Source organism: Colletes latitarsis, chromosome 3 (genome assembly GCF_051014445.1).
Source record: "Colletes latitarsis isolate SP2378_abdomen chromosome 3, iyColLati1, whole genome shotgun sequence".
Classification (NCBI taxonomy): domain Eukaryota; kingdom Metazoa; phylum Arthropoda; class Insecta; order Hymenoptera; family Colletidae; genus Colletes; species Colletes latitarsis.
Window position 1 is genome coordinate 42,487,535 of NC_135136.1, and position 16,964 is coordinate 42,504,498.

The 16,964-nt window shown below is 39.0% G+C and overlaps 3 protein-coding genes across 6 annotated transcripts; 2 read left to right on the top strand and 1 right to left on the bottom strand.

Moving 5' to 3' along the window:
* Window positions 1-498: 498 nt before the first annotated feature.
* Window positions 499-9,233, top strand: LOC143340640 (choline/ethanolamine kinase). 4 transcript variants are annotated; one of them, XM_076762834.1, is made up of 6 exons: window positions 499-1,210; window positions 3,620-3,732; window positions 3,845-4,324; window positions 4,568-4,814; window positions 7,513-7,677; window positions 7,759-9,232. In XM_076762834.1, the coding sequence occupies exons 1-6, from the start codon at window positions 1,193-1,195 to the stop codon at window positions 7,873-7,875; spliced, it is 1,140 nt and encodes a 379-aa protein (XP_076618949.1). In that variant the 5' UTR covers window positions 499-1,192; the 3' UTR covers window positions 7,876-9,232. The 4 variants fall into 4 exon arrangements, with proteins under 4 accessions (XP_076618949.1, XP_076618952.1, XP_076618951.1 ...); XM_076762837.1 differs by lacking the exon at window positions 499-1,210 and adding an exon at window positions 2,941-3,074 and having other exon boundaries at window positions 7,759-9,233; XM_076762836.1 differs by lacking the exon at window positions 499-1,210 and adding an exon at window positions 3,089-3,362 and having other exon boundaries at window positions 7,759-9,233.
* Window positions 9,234-11,062: 1,829 nt separating this feature from the next.
* Window positions 11,063-13,517, top strand: Rept (RuvB-like helicase 2 rept). The gene is made up of 7 exons (XM_076762961.1): window positions 11,063-11,189; window positions 11,546-11,659; window positions 11,822-12,256; window positions 12,332-12,764; window positions 12,844-13,112; window positions 13,193-13,298; window positions 13,378-13,517. Exons 1-7 carry the CDS (start codon window positions 11,184-11,186, stop codon window positions 13,401-13,403), a joined length of 1,389 nt encoding a protein of 462 aa, XP_076619076.1. The 5' UTR covers window positions 11,063-11,183; the 3' UTR covers window positions 13,404-13,517.
* Window positions 13,511-16,738, bottom strand: LOC143340718 (uncharacterized). The gene is made up of 3 exons (XM_076762963.1): window positions 16,367-16,738; window positions 14,000-14,122; window positions 13,511-13,916 (listed from the first exon to the last, which is right to left on the bottom strand). The coding sequence occupies exons 1-3, from the start codon at window positions 16,479-16,481 to the stop codon at window positions 13,888-13,890; spliced, it is 267 nt and encodes an 88-aa protein (XP_076619078.1). The 5' UTR covers window positions 16,482-16,738; the 3' UTR covers window positions 13,511-13,887.
* Window positions 16,739-16,964: the final 226 nt, after the last annotated feature.

A 16,964-nucleotide genomic window follows, 5' to 3' on the forward strand; every position in this document is an offset into this window, starting at 1 on the left:
TAATATCGATGTACGTTGGGAAGCATTCATCTTTCCACTCTAAAAGAAATGCATTGATTCAAGCACCAAACGAAACTCCTTTTCTTTCGAATGGGCATTTTGGTTAGTGTTGGAGCTGGTAACTTTCTCTTAGAGAGCAAAGAAATTAATGCTTTTCTGTATACATTGATGTTATAACATCGGCGTAAATTCAATTAACTGTTGAAAAGGTCGATAATATATTATTTACTCTATTCTGTGTGAATATACTACTTATAAAATGCTTAAATAATATACAATTTTTCGTTATTATTCCGTGTATTACTTTATTTATATTATTATCGCGTCTGTTAAGTAATAAACTAGAGTGGATAATGAATGCACATGTCACAAAATTTTTTTCGTGAAATCAATTTGGTAGTTATAAACAATGTTTGGATCATAACAATCATAGTGTGCGATTTATCCGTGGCGGCGCCATCATCGTTGAAACGCGATCCAGGAGTAGGGGAATTTCGGATGCTTATTGGTTAGCACACGTTACGTGTCACAGATCGTTTTGTGGATTACTTGGTATATTTATATTAATTTTGTGCATAAACACAAGTTGCGTACGCGTTAGTGTTACTATTCTGTAACTGTGTTCTAAGGTACTCGCAACACGTACGAAGTGTAACATTCTAGTAAGAATAATTATTTATTTGTGAAAGGAAGTTCCGCGTATTTGCAAATCACACATTTATGCAGTGTTGGCGAATTTTACGGACGAATTCACTTATTCCGTAGCGGTGATAATTATTTGCAATTCCTTCGAAAGTTAATACATTAGGTAAACCGATTGTCGAATAAACATTTTATTCTTGATAATAAACGACGGAGGGTCGACCATAGAAATCAAACAAATACGAAGAAACACTTTTGCTCAAATTACCAGTGAATTTGTTCCGATACAATAATTTTTGCGTCTGAAATACGCATATAATCTTTTCTATTTAAAGCTACTTGCACGAGCGTGCATGGTAGTGATTCTAACCTCGCTTTCGTTGCATCGAAGCATATCTGGGAAACGAAGCAACGAGAGTTAGTGCGGAGTCGACGCTTGATCCGTTTAAGCTGCTTTTAAAGCGTCTGTAAGAGAGTACCAGGTGTTTTTAGGATCTACGCAAGATCTATCGACATTATACATATTCATACATCGCTTACCAATTCTACAATGGGTCTGGGAAATAAGGTACGTAAATTTTCTTCGTGCAACGATACTTTTGTCAGAATGTGATCGTTAAATCTTTTTTCTTCGTTTTTGTCATTTCACAAAATGTCCTCCGAGTTTTACGGGTCATGGTCTCGTATAGTACGCCTTGGCACATGTATACACACAAACGTTTTATCACGTAAACGATAGCGAGTACTTACGTATGTACGTGCAAATTTTGCGGAATATAGTCGTTTGTTTTATCAGAAAATATTTTTAAAATTTAAATCTGTTCTTCCATATTTGATTGCAGAGGTGAGGAATAGCAAACAAGCAGGCTTTACGAATGCCTAACCAACTTATTTAATGCACGTAAATTCGTGTTTGGTTTAGAAATTTTCGAACAGATATAAAATATAGTAATATGGGTGCAAAATAGTAGAAAGTCTGGAACGATTCGCGTCGCACCAATGTTCGTTGTACGAGTAGTTGAAAACCTGTCGGGATAAAATTATTTTCTTTGTTCGATCGTAATATTTCGTGTATAATCGTTTATAAAATATTAATCTTTAAGAATAATCGAAAGGGTTAATTTTAAGTTGATTTAAATTGACCGAGCATTTTTCTTTCTCTCTACGAGTGCTCTGTCGCGTTCGGTTTTAAACCCTTTTCCTTTCGTTCCGTATCAGTGTCTCGACGTTATTTTCAACGAACCACAGGTACTTGTATCTGAGAGCTCGAGCGCTTATCAGGAAGGTCCAAAGATTATATAATTGACAGATGGTAATTGGAAGAAAAATGTTTGAAACTGGAACGAAGACATACGTCGACTACTTTTGTAGATCCCCAAGCACGATCTACGATAACGATAACGCGCGTAATCCAAGAATGAACGCTTTGTTATTTGCGAAACAAAATCGAAACGTTTGTAGCATGCAACGCAAACAAGATAACGGACGAATATGCGTGTAGACTTATTCGTTAGACGTTCGGAAACGTTTGATGATATTGTAGTACGTAATTGAAATAATTTTCGAAAAGAAAACTCGAGGTTTATATTTGTAAAGCTCATCCGTAGGTTTCAACGACCGTTTTGGCCGTGAAAAAGATTCGCAATAAAGATAGACAATTCTAACCACGGGGACGATCGACCGTTGCACGAAATTGGACGTTCCAACTGTTTTTTCGAAGCTGTTGCGCGTGCGTTGCGTGTTGCCTCGTTTCACGATCGTCGCCACGACGAGGCTAATGATTCAACAATGACCATGGCACAATGCGTGTCGCGTAAACACTAAGAAACAGATAGAGGCTGCATTCATAAATAAAACGATCTCTAGGTGGACTAGAAACGTACTCGCTCGGGCGGAATAGGTTATGGAAAACATATAAACGTATGAATGTACGTGAAAAACGTTTGTTTGGTTTGTACACTGGTTTCAAAACCACTTGCTCAAATACACACGTCTCGTGCGTCGACGTACATATTTGCGATAGTATGGCCAAGTATTTTTCAAGCCAGTACGTATAGTACGTCGTAGTAGAATTTATAGAATTTGATCGATCGAAGAACTTTGGAAGTAATCCTTCGCGAATAAGTAAATTTGTTTATTCGAACGATGAATCGTCGCGACAGGATAAAGTTTATTAAGGAACGATAAACGACGTTGTTGGGTGTAATATACGCAGGTATATCGCATGTATAGACAGAAGGAAATGTTCGATCGTTATTTTCGCGCAAGTCTCTCGGAGAACTGTTCGGCAGAGTCGGCTAGCGACGACAACGAGCCGATGCGATCCAATATTCGCGAGCGTGCATTTACTACGTACGTAGCTGTATGTTTTAAAAGGTGCATCCGTCGAATCCGTACCACGCATCGTATTGAAAAAACGTGGATGCTCGTTGGTAAACATTGAAGGAATTAGGAAAGGAGACGATCCGTGAATATATACGCGTGCGTGTACTTGGAAGGAAAGTAAAGTAAAAGAAACGGAATGGAAGTTTCGCGAACGGGTCGTCCGTGCATCCACGACACCCGGTACTTTAGCCGCGTCGATCGAGCCGCCGGGAATACACTGAAATTCCTAAATACTCGCTATTTTACTCGGTTGTAATTTTTTATTTCGCTGCTACGAAGGTAAAGACTTTTAACACGTATCGTCGAGTTTCCTAAACGTCGTAAAATCGATATTGGTAAGAGAACAATAGGTCCACGGAAAGAAGCCGGGTGATCAGGAATCTTGGAAAACGAACCGATCGTATGGCAAGTAAGATATACGTATGCATAAGTATATCAGGGCCTTTCGAGATTCCTGGTCGCGTTCCAAGATTACCGCTGACCGCAATTTAGTTATATTCTTCCCTTTACATACGCGAAATACGATTGATCGTAAACGCGTTTGGTCATCGACGATCGTTAAGCTTATTAGTCGTGGATGTTTGGCCAACAGATGTCCGAGGAGAATCCAGAGATGCGTGAAATGGCAGCACGTATATGTCGCGATTATCTTCACGGAGTCTGGAAGCACGTTACCGCGGAGAACATCACGCTGAAACGTATCAGGTTAGTAGGTGCATAATAACGATGACTTTCACCCGACGTCGATTCCATTTACTTTTTCTTTTCGTTTGTTCTTTGCGTATACACGAGCCAGTTTATTTTTTTTTTTTTTTAGCGGCGGATTGAGCAATTGGTTGTACAACGTCCAGTTACCGGATGGAGCTGTACCGATTCGCGGGGAACCGCGTCAAGTTTTGTTACGATTGTACGGTCAAGTGCACGGGGAACGAGCCTTGGAAGGACTGATCACCGAATCGGTGATTTTCACGTTGCTGTCGGAAAGACGACTGGGGCCCAAGTTGCACGGAATATTTCCCGGCGGTCGCATAGAGGAATATATACCTGCCAGACCGTTGCTCACCAAGGAATTGGCAGATCCGACCTTGAGTTCGATGATCGCCGAAAAAATGGGACGCATCCATACGATGCAAGTCCCGATAAGCAAAGAACCAACTTGGCTTTGGGACACCATGGCCAAGTGGTTGGACACCACCACGGACATTCTAGAAAACACGGAAGATATAGACGTACGACAGTTGAAGAACGTAAACACGATACGGACGATCGACTTGGATCACGAGATCAATTGGTTCAGGTGAGAACCACTGTAAAAACCTGAAATAAAGCGTCTTTTTTTTTTGATGGAAAAGTAAGAGGATAATAATATTCAAGAATGTTATTAACCATGTCGTTAAGTGTTAAAAAAAAAATAGTGCAAAATAACGACGCCGGAGCTCTTATTTTTCCATCCATCGAAAAAAAAAATCGCAGAAAAACGTAAGGTTACGATTAATTTGCTGCAAAAGAGAAAAATGCTTAGTTTTTGTTTCGTTTTTAGATCTCTCGCGATGCAACAAAAGTATCCGGTAGTTTTCTGTCATAACGATATGCAGGAAGGTAATATACTGTTGCGACAAAACGCGCGAAAACCGGAATTGGTTCTTATTGACTTCGAATACTGTTCTTACAACTACCGAGGATTCGATATAGCAAATCATTTTGTGGAATGGCAGTACGATTATACGGCAGCCGAATATCCCTTCTTTCACGAGCGCGCAGGATCTGGACCTACGAACGAACAGAAGGTATGTTTCGGAGGACACTGACTTCGACTCCCAAAACATTCGTAGAAATTTGAACACGGGTAAGACATTGCGTTTTACTATCCTCCATTATATAAGTACATATACATATACAGGGTGTTCGGGCACCCCTGGGAAAAATTTTAATACAAGATTCTAGAGGCCAAAATAAGACGATAATCAAGAATATCAATTTGTTGATGGAGGCTTCGTTAAAAAGTTATTAACAATTAAATTTAAAAATTTCAATACGTTCTGAAAAAATTATTTTCGGTTGCGGGGGTCAATTACAATCATTTTTGGTGAATAGACATACCCCCGAAATCCTACCCACTTTCGAGAAAAAAATTCGAGAAGGTGTGAAATTTTTCGGTGAAAAAAAAATTTGTCAAATCATTCTAAAAAAATTATTTTTGGTTACGGGGGTCCATTACAATCATTTTTGGTCATTACACATACCCCCGAAATCCTACCCACTTTCGAGAAAAAAATTCGAGAAGGTGTGAAATTTTTCGGTGAAAAAAAAATTTTTCAAATCATTCTAAAAAAATTATTTTTGGTTACGGGGGTTCATTACAATCGTTTTTGGTCATTATACATACCCCCGAATTCCTACTCAGTTCCGAGAAAAAAATTCCTTACCGAAAATCTAATTTCTGGCCAGAAATGTCTGCCCGAATTTTCATGCTAGTCTTCAAAACGTCATAACTTCCGAACGGATTGGACGATTTTAATGTTTAAAAAAGCAAACTACGCGTATTTTGATGGAGAATATGTAGAAATCGCAAAAATATTCGGAAAGTTGGTCCTTGACCCCGCAAAATAAGAAAAACTCCATAACAATGGTCCAATTTTCAAACAGCCATAACTCCTACAATTGTGAATATATTTCAATGAAACTTTTTTCTGAAGTAGAGCCCCATAGGTACCTACAAAAAAAGTATTAGACAACTTTTCTGTAGGACGTCAAACAAAATTACTAAAAATGAAAAAGTAATTTTTAAGAAAAATCGACAGGGGGTAGGTGCCTAAATTTCGACGAAAAAAAAAATTTTTAATTAATTCTGAAAAAATTATTTTCGGATGCGGGGGTCAATTACAATCATTTTTGGTGAATAGACATACCCCCGATATCTTGCGCATTTTCGAGAAAAAAATTCTGTACGGTCGGAACTTTAATAACTGTTTAACAAAGCTTTCATCAACAAATTGGTATTCTTGATTTTCGTCTTATTTTGGCCTCTCGAATCCCCTATTAAAATTTTTCCCGGGGGTGGTCGAACACCCTGTATGTATGTATAGTATACATATACATACGTATATCATTAAAGTCGGGTTGCGCCCTCGAGCAGAGACAAATTATAACGGAAGAACACACGATTATCAACGCGGTTAAATTTTTTACGAAACGATCAATTAGAAATGTTTGGGGGAAAACACATTCAACCCATGCCACTGATCGCGGTATTCTCGCGTTGATCGTTGAATCGATCGATGATGGGTTCTACCTACATATACATACACATATACCTAGTTACCGCTGTTACGATTACTTTTTTTAGGGAAACGGTGCTAATAGAAAAACCGTTCCGGAATTAAAAAAAAAATAATTTTCGATAGATAAATTTCGGTTCGTTATCAGATGTCCGATATAAAGACACCCACACACACGTATATACACTCTCTCTGTCTTTCTGACTGACTTGCTCGTGCCCTTGCGCCCGTTGTTTCCTCTTTCGTTGGCTCTTTCCGTAAAGATCGGAAAATCGCGAACGTAAGAACGCTCGAAAACACGTGCGTATGCACGTGGACTATATGTACTGACTCGGTCGAGCGAATTTGAGAGTTATATCGAGAGCTGATCGAGGACTGCTTGGCGTGTGCTGCGTGTGTATATATTAGTTTCACAGGACCACGATTCGATGAGACAAGGCTGATGCCTGCGATCGGCTAATCGGAATAATGGGCGGCATATCGATCTGCCGGTGCGATGATGGATCCTGTTTCGCACCGTACGTTGTGGAACCAGAACCGACCGGTGCCACCACCTACCTTTGCAACATCAGTCTCGTACCTGCGCATCTAGGACTCCTAGAGTACCTCTACACGCACTCTCGATAGTCGATCCATAATCTGCATTACTCTATAAATGTACAGTGTCTTATGGGTGGTAAAACCGCGTTATTTCCAATTAAGACACTTCACTCACCGCATTTAAATATCCGTTTTACGTATTAGAATATACATATATACAATTTATATACGCGTGTGTATCTACCTACGTATGCATCTATCTATATATATTGTATATATGTGTATATATGCCCCTACGAACGTGCATTTATTCCTATTACACAATTGTCTCGATTTTTCGGACCGCTAGATACCAACAATGGTAACTACGTACCATTCTCGCGATATTTCTATACTTTTCCTTTTCAGAAAAGCTTCTTTTCAATTTTACCCAATCTTTTCGTTAATAAATATACATATACACGTGTCCATACGTGCATATGACTCATGGCACGAGCCTATCCGTTCTGCCTGCGTTACGTATTCGTTTCTACATCCGTTTTATCCGTAATATATTCACGTATGCATACGCGTACATGTACCACCTATCTTTGTCTTTTCACGTATCGTTTAATTATTTTTTAGTCAGAATCGTTTCGTAGGTTTAACAATTTTCTTTCTTTGGCAGCTCAACTTCATAAAAAGTTACTTGAGGACGGTCGGGAAAGAGGGACCGTCGGAAGAAGAACGAATCATGATGGAAATCAAGATATTCTCTTTGGCTAGTCACTTGTTTTGGGGCTTGTGGAGCATCGTCAACGCCAAATTGTCAGAAATTCCATTTGGATATTGGGTAAGCGCGTTCGATTTTTACTAGGGCCATACCTACAGTCACGATTCCAGTAACGCGCGATAAACAACGTGTTTCTTGCAGGATTATGCAGTTTCTAGATTAAAAAACTATCAGTACTTAAAAGAGAAGATCATAGTATCCGGTCCACCGACGATAGACAACGACCTCACCGACAGAAAAATAACTGTGCTCGATTGAGAAGACCGAGTGCTCGACTGTTACGGCATCGAATGTTTCCTCTGCGAAATGTGAAAAAGTTTGCTCGTTACTCTTTTCACGTGCTCGAGATTATCTTGTCAGAGTATTGCGGTGTATCGCTATTTTATTACCAAAAATTGTGATACGCGTTTTATGATCTTTAGGAGGAAAGTGATAGCGGGAGGGATAGAGAGAAAGGGAAAAGCGGGGCGGGGGCGGGTGCAACAGGGGATAAAGGAGAGTCGAAAAAAAAGGGAAAGACGTTGGCTTACGAATTACAAATGTGATATAGGATAAGTATAAAAGAAGAGGTGTACAACAATATTTTGACGCCGTAAACTTTTCAGGGAAAAGTTGCTCAATTTCCAAGTTTGGCTATTGGCATATTTTTAGTCTGATATTAAGGATCGGTTACATTGGATGTTCTTACAATTTATAAACATATTATGCGTATGTACACGTACAGATATCCATATATATGTATGCATAACATGCGTACGTAAACGCTTATGCGTGTGCACATATACATATAAATATGTATAGCTGGTTTGTACATAGTCGTAATATCGTTGAAATTTTGTACGCTTCACGCTAATCTGCGAATCGTCTTCTCGCCATCGAATCACGCGTATGCATGTACTTATTTAAACGTCTTATCTCGCTTTTCTTGCACGATCGGAAACCATTCAGGTAAGAAAATGAAAAATAGAATAGCATGCTGATCGTCGTCAACGAATTCGGTCAGTTCAGTTTCGACTTACATCGAAACGACGATATCTATCTTCCCTTGTAATTTAATTATATTTGCGTTTTATTTGTAATCTTTTTACGGCTGTTGTGAGCATTTTTCGAATATGACACGCATCTCAATAATCAAAGAACAATATTTTAATAAAGTTGAAACAAATCTTTTATATTTGCTTGGTCAATCGTTTTTTCCTGTTGACCATTCCTTGCCACCATATGCAAAGCGACAATTACACTAATTGTAAACTAGACGTACTATTGCTACACTTTGTATTAAAGTATGATATTTAAATAGCATCATCTAAGATATTAATTAAAGAGACAATATAGGATTTATTATGTGTGCTTTCCACTCGTGTGGCCTGAATTTGTATTGTCGAGCCATAACATTTATTATGATATATTTCTAACTAACATCTTACTTTGTTTGTTTATTTTTAATCTTTAACGTAATTAAAAGAAATTCTTTTTACTATTTCTATGTATGAGCGTGCATATGTATACACGATAACATCATTTAACATTTATAAATACATATTACTCATCAATTAAATTTATTTATAAAACGTGCTATTAAGATTTCGACGCATATTTTTTATTTAATAAAGTTAGAAACGTGTAAAACATTCCTTATGTTTATATTGATAAAAAATAAAAATCATAGTGCATATATTCGTCTTATTATTTAAATTCTCCTCAACCTATCCCAGTAATTCCTTAATTTTTACAAATTCTAAAGTTAAAAATACTATTCAATGCAATTAATAAGTTATAAACAATTAAATATTGCGCTAAAAAGAGAAAATATAGTATCAGGGATTCGTACTATCCGGAGTAGGGACCCCCTCTCGCCCCCCACGATTTGGTGACAACGTATGGTATCGCCATCTAAGAACAGGTTTCGAACTAAAGGCGGAGTACAAATCCCCTCTCGCCCCCCACGATTTGGTGCAATCGTATAGTATCGCCATCTAAGAACGGGTTTCGAACTAAAAATTTCGTGCCAGGATCACAGAATGTGTAAGGAGGTATCCGGAGTACAGCTACCCCCACTCCTCCTACTCCTAATATACACTACCTTGATTATTCATTAATAACTCATTTCCTGGGACTAAAATATGAACTTTTAGAATCGAAGAATATAGTACAGACCCTTGGCAACATTCAAGGATAGTTTTTAGGACCATGCCATGCCTCGTTAAATAGTTATTAACAAATATCGGAAGTCGGAACATTTACGGCTGTATCACTGCCTGCTTTAATCGATGAATTATCAACTTTTCAGCAATACCAGGCATATTTTGGCTATTAGAGAACCAAGTAGACATCCCTGGCAATATTTAAGGACCGATTTTGCAACGCTCCATGCTCTAATTAATTAGTTATTAGCGATAGATGCCTAAGGTGTCGCGTTAAGAGTCAAGAAACAGTGGGCCGACTTCCGATATTCGTTAATAACGTCTTAATTACGGGCGGAATGGTTCTAAAAACTATCCTTGAATCTTGCCAAGGGTCTGTACTATATTCTTCGATTCTAAAAGTTCATATTTTAATCCCAGGAAAGGAGTTATTAATGAATAATCAAGGTAAGTAATGTATATCAAGAGTAGGAGGAGTGGGGGTAGCTGTACTCCGTTTTTAGTTCAAATCCTGTTCTTAGATGGCGATACTATACGATTGCACCAAATCGTGGGGGGCAAGAGGGGATTTGTACTCCGCCTTTAGTTCGAAACCCGTTCTTAGATGGCGATACTATACGTTGTCACCAAATCGTGGGGGGCGAGAGGGGGTTCTACTCCGGAAGTACGAACCCCTGATGTTAGATGGCGATACTATATTTTGTCACTTTTTAGCGCCATATTCAAATAAGAATCGCTTTCAGTAATCGTTTATAACTTATTAATTACATTAAATAATGTATAGAGAAGTGGTTGAACAACTTAAATAGATTCGAATGATATTTTTAACTTTAGAATTTATAAAAATTAAGGAATTACTGGGATAGGTAGAGGAGAATTGAAATAATAAGATGGAATATATGCACTGTGATCTTTATTCTTTATCAATATAAACATAAGGAATGTTTTACACGTTTCTAACTTTATTAAATAAAAAATATGCGTCGAAATCTTGATAGCACGTTTTATAAATAAATTTAATTGATGAGTAATATGTATTTATAATTGTTAAATGATGGTACGGTGTATACATATGCACGCTCATACATAGGAATAGTAAAAAGAATTTGTGTTAATTACGTTAAAGATTAAAAATAAACAAACAAAGTAAGATATTCGTTAGAAACATATCATAATAAATGTTATTTGTCTTCTCTCTCGTGTGTAGATGGTTCGAAATGCATGTGATGGATTGAGAAAGAATATTAGTTTGTCTTTTTCGATTTTCTGAGCTCATGTATGTGTAATCTGGCATTGTGTACAGAAGGGGGGTGAGGGGGTCTCTGGGGCACCGAGGTTTCCGACTAGCATAACTGTTCGCATGTGCGACGAAAGCAGCGTGTCGTATATAAACAGGCGTGGATTCAAAGAAAACCTACAAGCATGGCGGTAAATAATATTTATGGAAATTAATGTTATCATCTATTGTTAATTTACAATATTACTGTCAATAATGGCACCAACATTGGTGTCACACGTTGTTCTGATTTGTTTGTATCGGTTAACCTATAAACGTTGGACATATATTTTAAAATAAGCATTTATTTTGGTTCATTGTATTGTATTTTACAATAAAAACTATAATTTGATTCCATAAATTGATTCTACGTTTCTCTTTATAGTACAAGCAAGATAAGTTGCCACGGTAACACGTTGCTTGATCCATTCTTGTATCCATAGGAATATATACAGGATATAAATATGTATTATCGCATTATACTAATAAAAATGCATCGTTGTTTCAGGCTGTTGCAGCTGCAAAAGTTCAAGAAGTCAGAGAAATTACTAGAATAGAAAGAATTGGAGCCCATTCCCACATTAGAGGCTTAGGATTAGACGATAGCTTGGAACCTCGTCATGTAATACATTAATTTATCCACCAAACTGTTGAAATATTTTCTAGGAAGACATACAACTAATTTAAAAGGATCTGATAGTTCTAACTTTATAAATTCAGATTAAAAAAGACTCGAAAGGTCTTATTTATTTTGCTATTTTATTAATAAATTGTAATCTTGTAGGTCTCTCAGGGCATGGTTGGTCAGCTCATGGCACGTCGCGCGGCCGGCGTTGTTTTGGAAATGATCAAAGATGGTAAGATAGCAGGACGTGCTGTATTGTTAGCAGGTCAACCTGGCACTGGGAAGACTGCCATTGCTATGGCAATGGCACAAGCTTTAGGGTTGGATACTCCGTTCACTTCAATGGCAGGTTCTGAAATATACTCTTTGGAGATGAGTAAAACAGAAGCTTTGACACAGGCTATCAGAAAGTCTATAGGTGTCAGGATCAAAGAGGAAACGGAAATTATAGAGGGCGAGGTCGTTGAAATCCAGGTGGATAGACCGGCTACGGGAGTGGGTGCCAAAGTTGGTAAATTAACGTTGAAAACGACTGAGATGGAAACGATCTACGATTTGGGAAATAAAATGATCGATAGTTTAATGAAGGAGAAAGTTAGTAGGAATAACCAACCGGTATCTAGTTCCGAATATTGTTTTCCGATTTCGTAAATTATAAATTTGTTCAAGGTACAAGCGGGTGACGTAATTACCATCGATAAGGCTACGGGAAAAATTAACAGACTCGGACGCTCGTTCACCAGGGCTCGCGATTACGATGCTACCGGTTCGCAGACACGTTTTGTGCAATGCCCCGAGGGTGAATTGCAGAAACGCAAGGAAGTGGTTCACACAGTAACCTTGCACGAAGTAGATGTTATAAACAGTAGAACACACGGATTCCTGGCTTTGTTCTCTGGCGACACAGGGGAGATCAAGTCGGAAGTACGAGATCAAATAAACGCGAAAGTTGCCGAATGGCGGGAAGAGGGCAAGGCGGAAATCGTTCCGGGTGTTCTCTTCATCGACGAGGTTCACATGCTCGACATCGAATGCTTCTCGTTCTTGAATCGAGCACTCGAGAACGAAATGGCGCCTGTTGTGATTATGGCTACAAATAGAGGTATACATGCGTGTAAAACGTATTCGTTTTGTAACAATTTAGTTCAACTAATACGAGGAGTAATCTTTTTATTGTAAAGGTATTACAAGGATCAGAGGAACGAACTACAGAAGCCCACACGGTATTCCTATTGATTTATTGGATCGTATGATCATCGTTCCGACGACTCCGTACCAAGAAAAGGAATTAAAAGAAATTTTAAAGATAAGGTGCGAAGAGGAGGACTGCGAAATGGCTGATGATGCTTTAACGGTACTTACAAGAATCGCGTTAGAAACGTCGTTGAGATACGCGATTCAATTAATTACAACCGCGTCTCTTGTCTGTCGACGAAGGAAGAGTACCGAGGTAAATACGATACTTGGACAGTTACTTTCCATTATTACGAGAGTATAAGTTCCACGTAACTCGTTCACATTTATTTTAAGGTGAATATCGACGACGTGAAACGCGTGTATTCGCTGTTTCTCGATGAAAATAGATCTACGCAATTTCTAAAAGAATATCAGGATGATTTCATGTTTAACGAATCACGTGAGTAAATGTTTATGCTTGCGCGATCGATTACTTCGCGATCGCGATTTCGTATCATACATTTATGCCTCTGTTTCAGCCGAAGAAGCCATGGAAATATCGTAACGATAGATAGGTCAAATTATTTACGTTGCAATTTGCATAATGTTCCTTTGAAACATCAGCGAGGTTTGTCGGAGGATCGAGTAAATGTGTTGCGAGCAAACACGATATAAGAAACGATGTTTTATATTTCGAATTAAATACAAAAACTTAACACGTTTTCACCCTTGCTATGGTTCAGCTTCATAACGTTTGATTTTACTCGATGTGTTACGATGTGCTAATAAATTCATAACGACAAAAATAATCAACTAACGTAAATCAGTAAGTAACAGAGGTAAATGAGTTTTTGGTGTGAAGTTTCTGCGGCTCTGTAAAGCATAACTTTCGAAGTCAGCTTACGCTATTAAATGTTCTCGTATGTTACAACGCGACACTAATAAATTTACACCGTTCGATCGATGGCGGGTCGTCGATGGCTGCAAAAAAAAGATCTATCGTCCGACGCGCCGTCGAAAGAAGTCAGTCCGTGTTGGCGTCGACGATTTTACGTTTTCTTATCCTGGCCTTTCTTGACTGTAAAAAACAACGTTTTCAAGTACGACCGCAAACTCGATTAATTTTTACTTTTGAACACGAGATATTTAAGATTAACTCACTCGTTATCAGTTTCGCTCCGTTGTCCGGGTTAAACGCGTTTTTATCTTTCGATATAGGCCTTAAACTGTACTCTCCTCTGTACACGGGGAGAGGAATCACCGTGGAAGAGACTGGCACCATCACTGAAAAAAGAAGGAATAATCTTATGAAGTAAAATTTCAACCGAAACGTTTAACGTGGTTTAAAACATGCACTCGTGTCGTGATTTTTCGATTTGGCGGGAGTCTACTCGAACCGCGAGGAAAATTCAAGCATCGTACGATAACAGACTGTGCACGATGCTTCGACGAGTTTGATACACGCTCGTATGTACATAGCAGCGAAAGTAGAAACGATTCGAAGCGAAACGATATCGCGATCTATCAAACGTTCACCCGCCCCAGACTCGATGGGAAATATTTGCTTATCACTCTTAATCGAATATCGATTCATTATACAAGGCGGCCCCCCGGCGTTCGCGTCGACGTCGATCGGTTTAATTATTGGCTCTCGATGGACTGTTGGCAGTCGGATGAAAATCGGGTCGCGAAGCAGCATTCTTGTGAAAATCTATGTTATATCGAACACCTCTTGTCTCACTGTCGACGCAAAATCTCGATTAAATCCACGATGGACCATTGTCGAAATTTTACGAATTTTGATGTAGTTCAACGACCTCGAGAGTTCAGGAAAATTGGGGTTCCAAATATTATTGCAAAAAGTGATCGGGTAATCGGAGACTAGCTAAAATCGAAAGGTTTTCGTTTGTGCAACTATTCCGTCAGTTGGAATGTCACTCTCGAACGTACCCGGTTGATATTTACTCGAATTAATTATCGTACAAACTTGATGGTAGATGAGGGCGTTCGTAAAAATTACTACGAGTATCTTTCATATGTCAGTGTGTTCCGCTATCGTAGTGCAACGTACGCATATCCTTTCGAATCGCATGACGCGATTGCACTTTGTGCAACAACACACCGGTCTCTCATTTTCTCTTTTCTAGCTTTCTAACGGCAGTCAAGGTCAAAAATTCTGTTATCGTTTTTTGAGACGTTGAACGTTGCTGGACAAATAGGAGGTTAGGGTACAAGGCGTACGAAGCATCGTTTTGATTACACGATTGTAATTTTTATTCCGTGTTCGTTTCTGGTGCAGCGGTCTATACTGCTGATAACCGAACGTCTCGGTGTTATTAAAAAGCCGATAATAACTCGATATAGCTAACGACCCAGTAACTCGATAGTGGTAACGATCCAATAACTAAATTTTCATACCTAACCCAACGACTGAATGGTATTAATGGCGTTAAGGGAATCTTGTAGATCAGAACGCTAAAAAGTGGTATTTCTCTATAATTTTTTGTACCGGAACCGATTTTAAGTTAGGTCACGTGTATTTTAGTACACGTCGGAACCAATATCTCTTTTACAAGAACGTAAGCCACACGAGGGTGTGTGTTAATCGTAGAAAACTAGGATCAGATGAATAAGAGACAAAAATGAGCGTTTGTCGATTGATCTAGGAGCTATGTCGAGAATACGATCTACTTATGACCGCCATAAGCGAAGCCCACGCGGAACGCGAGTGACGCCATCGTCCCGTTATTTTCGCCTGTGAAACATTGCCTCAAGGAAATTCGGTTTTTTCGTGATCGCACTTTATTTGGTCAAATACAACCGCGTTCGTTCCCCCTCTTCTTCTCGACGATAGATGTGATCGAGAAAATAAAAAAAGGCTCGGTGTTCCGCGCGAATTAGTCATCGAGACACCTGTTTACCGTATTCAGAAAAGTATGTGTAATCGCATACGATGCTCTAAGCGCGCAAAAAGTCAAATGATTAGTATACGCGCATCCGTATAAATAGAATACACTTGAGATTCCTTTGTAGCAAGAATATGAATTATGATTTATTTTCAGTTTGATATGAAATCGTTCACAAGGTATAAATTTTAAAGGAGACTCGAGAAAAGGTGGTCTATTGTGTTCTAATCTGCAGTTAGGTGGCTCCGAAGGTTTCCCATGGAACATAATCGCCGACAACGAAGATGCCAGCAATTAAGGTGAAAGTTTTTCTGGGAGATCCACGCGCGACCAAGACCTCGATCTGCATCAGCACCGGAGAAAGAGAAACCGAGACTTTCGATCTTTTTAAAACCGCCCCGAGCAGCTTCTTATCTTTCGTTCGCTTTAAAGTTCCCACGAAGGAAATCGGTGCTTTCACGAAAACGAAAACTAACAACATTTCGAACGAAAGCACATCGATTAATTCAGTTTGTAATTCTATAATGACATTTTGAAGTAACACTGTGTCTATCACCACTCCTTTCACCGATATGATTGTTGCGATTGTTCGTCTCGTTGAAGAAAATAAAAAGACGCCTACCTGGCTCGAACACGTTGTCCTGATTCCTTTTGTATATCGTCGGTTTCGCGTGCGCGATCGCGATCGCGATCATCGTGAGAAGAAGAACGATCGAGACGGTCGAAATTCGCGACATGATTCGCGAACTGGCGGGAACAAATTTGCACCGTTACTTGTCTTGGCGATGTTTGAACCGATACTACGCGGAGCAAACACCAAAGAGGTGAAAACACTTGCCACGAGTGGGGAAAGCTGCGGATAAACAACAGAATTGCCGCTCCCTGGCGGCTCGAAGCTTCGGATTTCCAGCGAGATACCGCCAATGGAGAAACGAGGTCCTTCGAACACGAAAGAAAACCCGCTTTAAAATAACTAACACGTCGACTGCCATGGGGGTCACCGGTGACCGGCGATGCGACCAATAGTAAAAATACATAATTAGAGTAAATATCGATGAGTTACATTGAAACACTAGGTAAAGAAAAGGTGAGTACAATCGGGACAATATGCCACCACTTTTCCAGTACAATTCTTTGCTTTTATTCTTCCTAGCTGCTTTGAATTTGTTTCGTTCAGAACATTTCGCTAAATACGCTAACTTCAAACAAGACTAAATGAT

What these genes read in the sequence shown, in the direction of transcription:
- LOC143340640 (XM_076762834.1), top strand. An exon ending in CACGAGATCAATTGGTTCAG is followed by an intron (nt 4,325 to 4,567) that starts GTGAGAACCACT and finishes TTTCGTTTTTAG; the next exon opens with ATCTCTCGCGATGCAACAAA. An exon ending in AAATTCCATTTGGATATTGG is followed by an intron (nt 7,678 to 7,758) that starts GTAAGCGCGTTC and finishes TGTTTCTTGCAG; the next exon opens with GATTATGCAGTTTCTAGATT.
- Rept (XM_076762961.1), top strand. An exon ending in GATTATGGCTACAAATAGAG is followed by an intron (nt 12,765 to 12,843) that starts GTATACATGCGT and finishes TTTATTGTAAAG; the next exon opens with GTATTACAAGGATCAGAGGA. An exon ending in TTTCATGTTTAACGAATCAC is followed by an intron (nt 13,299 to 13,377) that starts GTGAGTAAATGT and finishes CCTCTGTTTCAG; the next exon opens with CCGAAGAAGCCATGGAAATA.
- LOC143340718 (XM_076762963.1), bottom strand. Translation starts at nt 16,481, where the DNA reads ATGTCGCGAATTTCGACCGTCTCGATCGTTCTTCTTCTCACGATGATC. An exon ending in GGACAACGTGTTCGAGCCAG is followed by an intron (nt 14,123 to 16,366) that starts GTAGGCGTCTTT and finishes TTCTTTTTTCAG; the next exon opens with TGATGGTGCCAGTCTCTTCC. An exon ending in CGGAGCGAAACTGATAACGA is followed by an intron (nt 13,917 to 13,999) that starts GTGAGTTAATCT and finishes TGTTTTTTACAG; the next exon opens with TCAAGAAAGGCCAGGATAAG.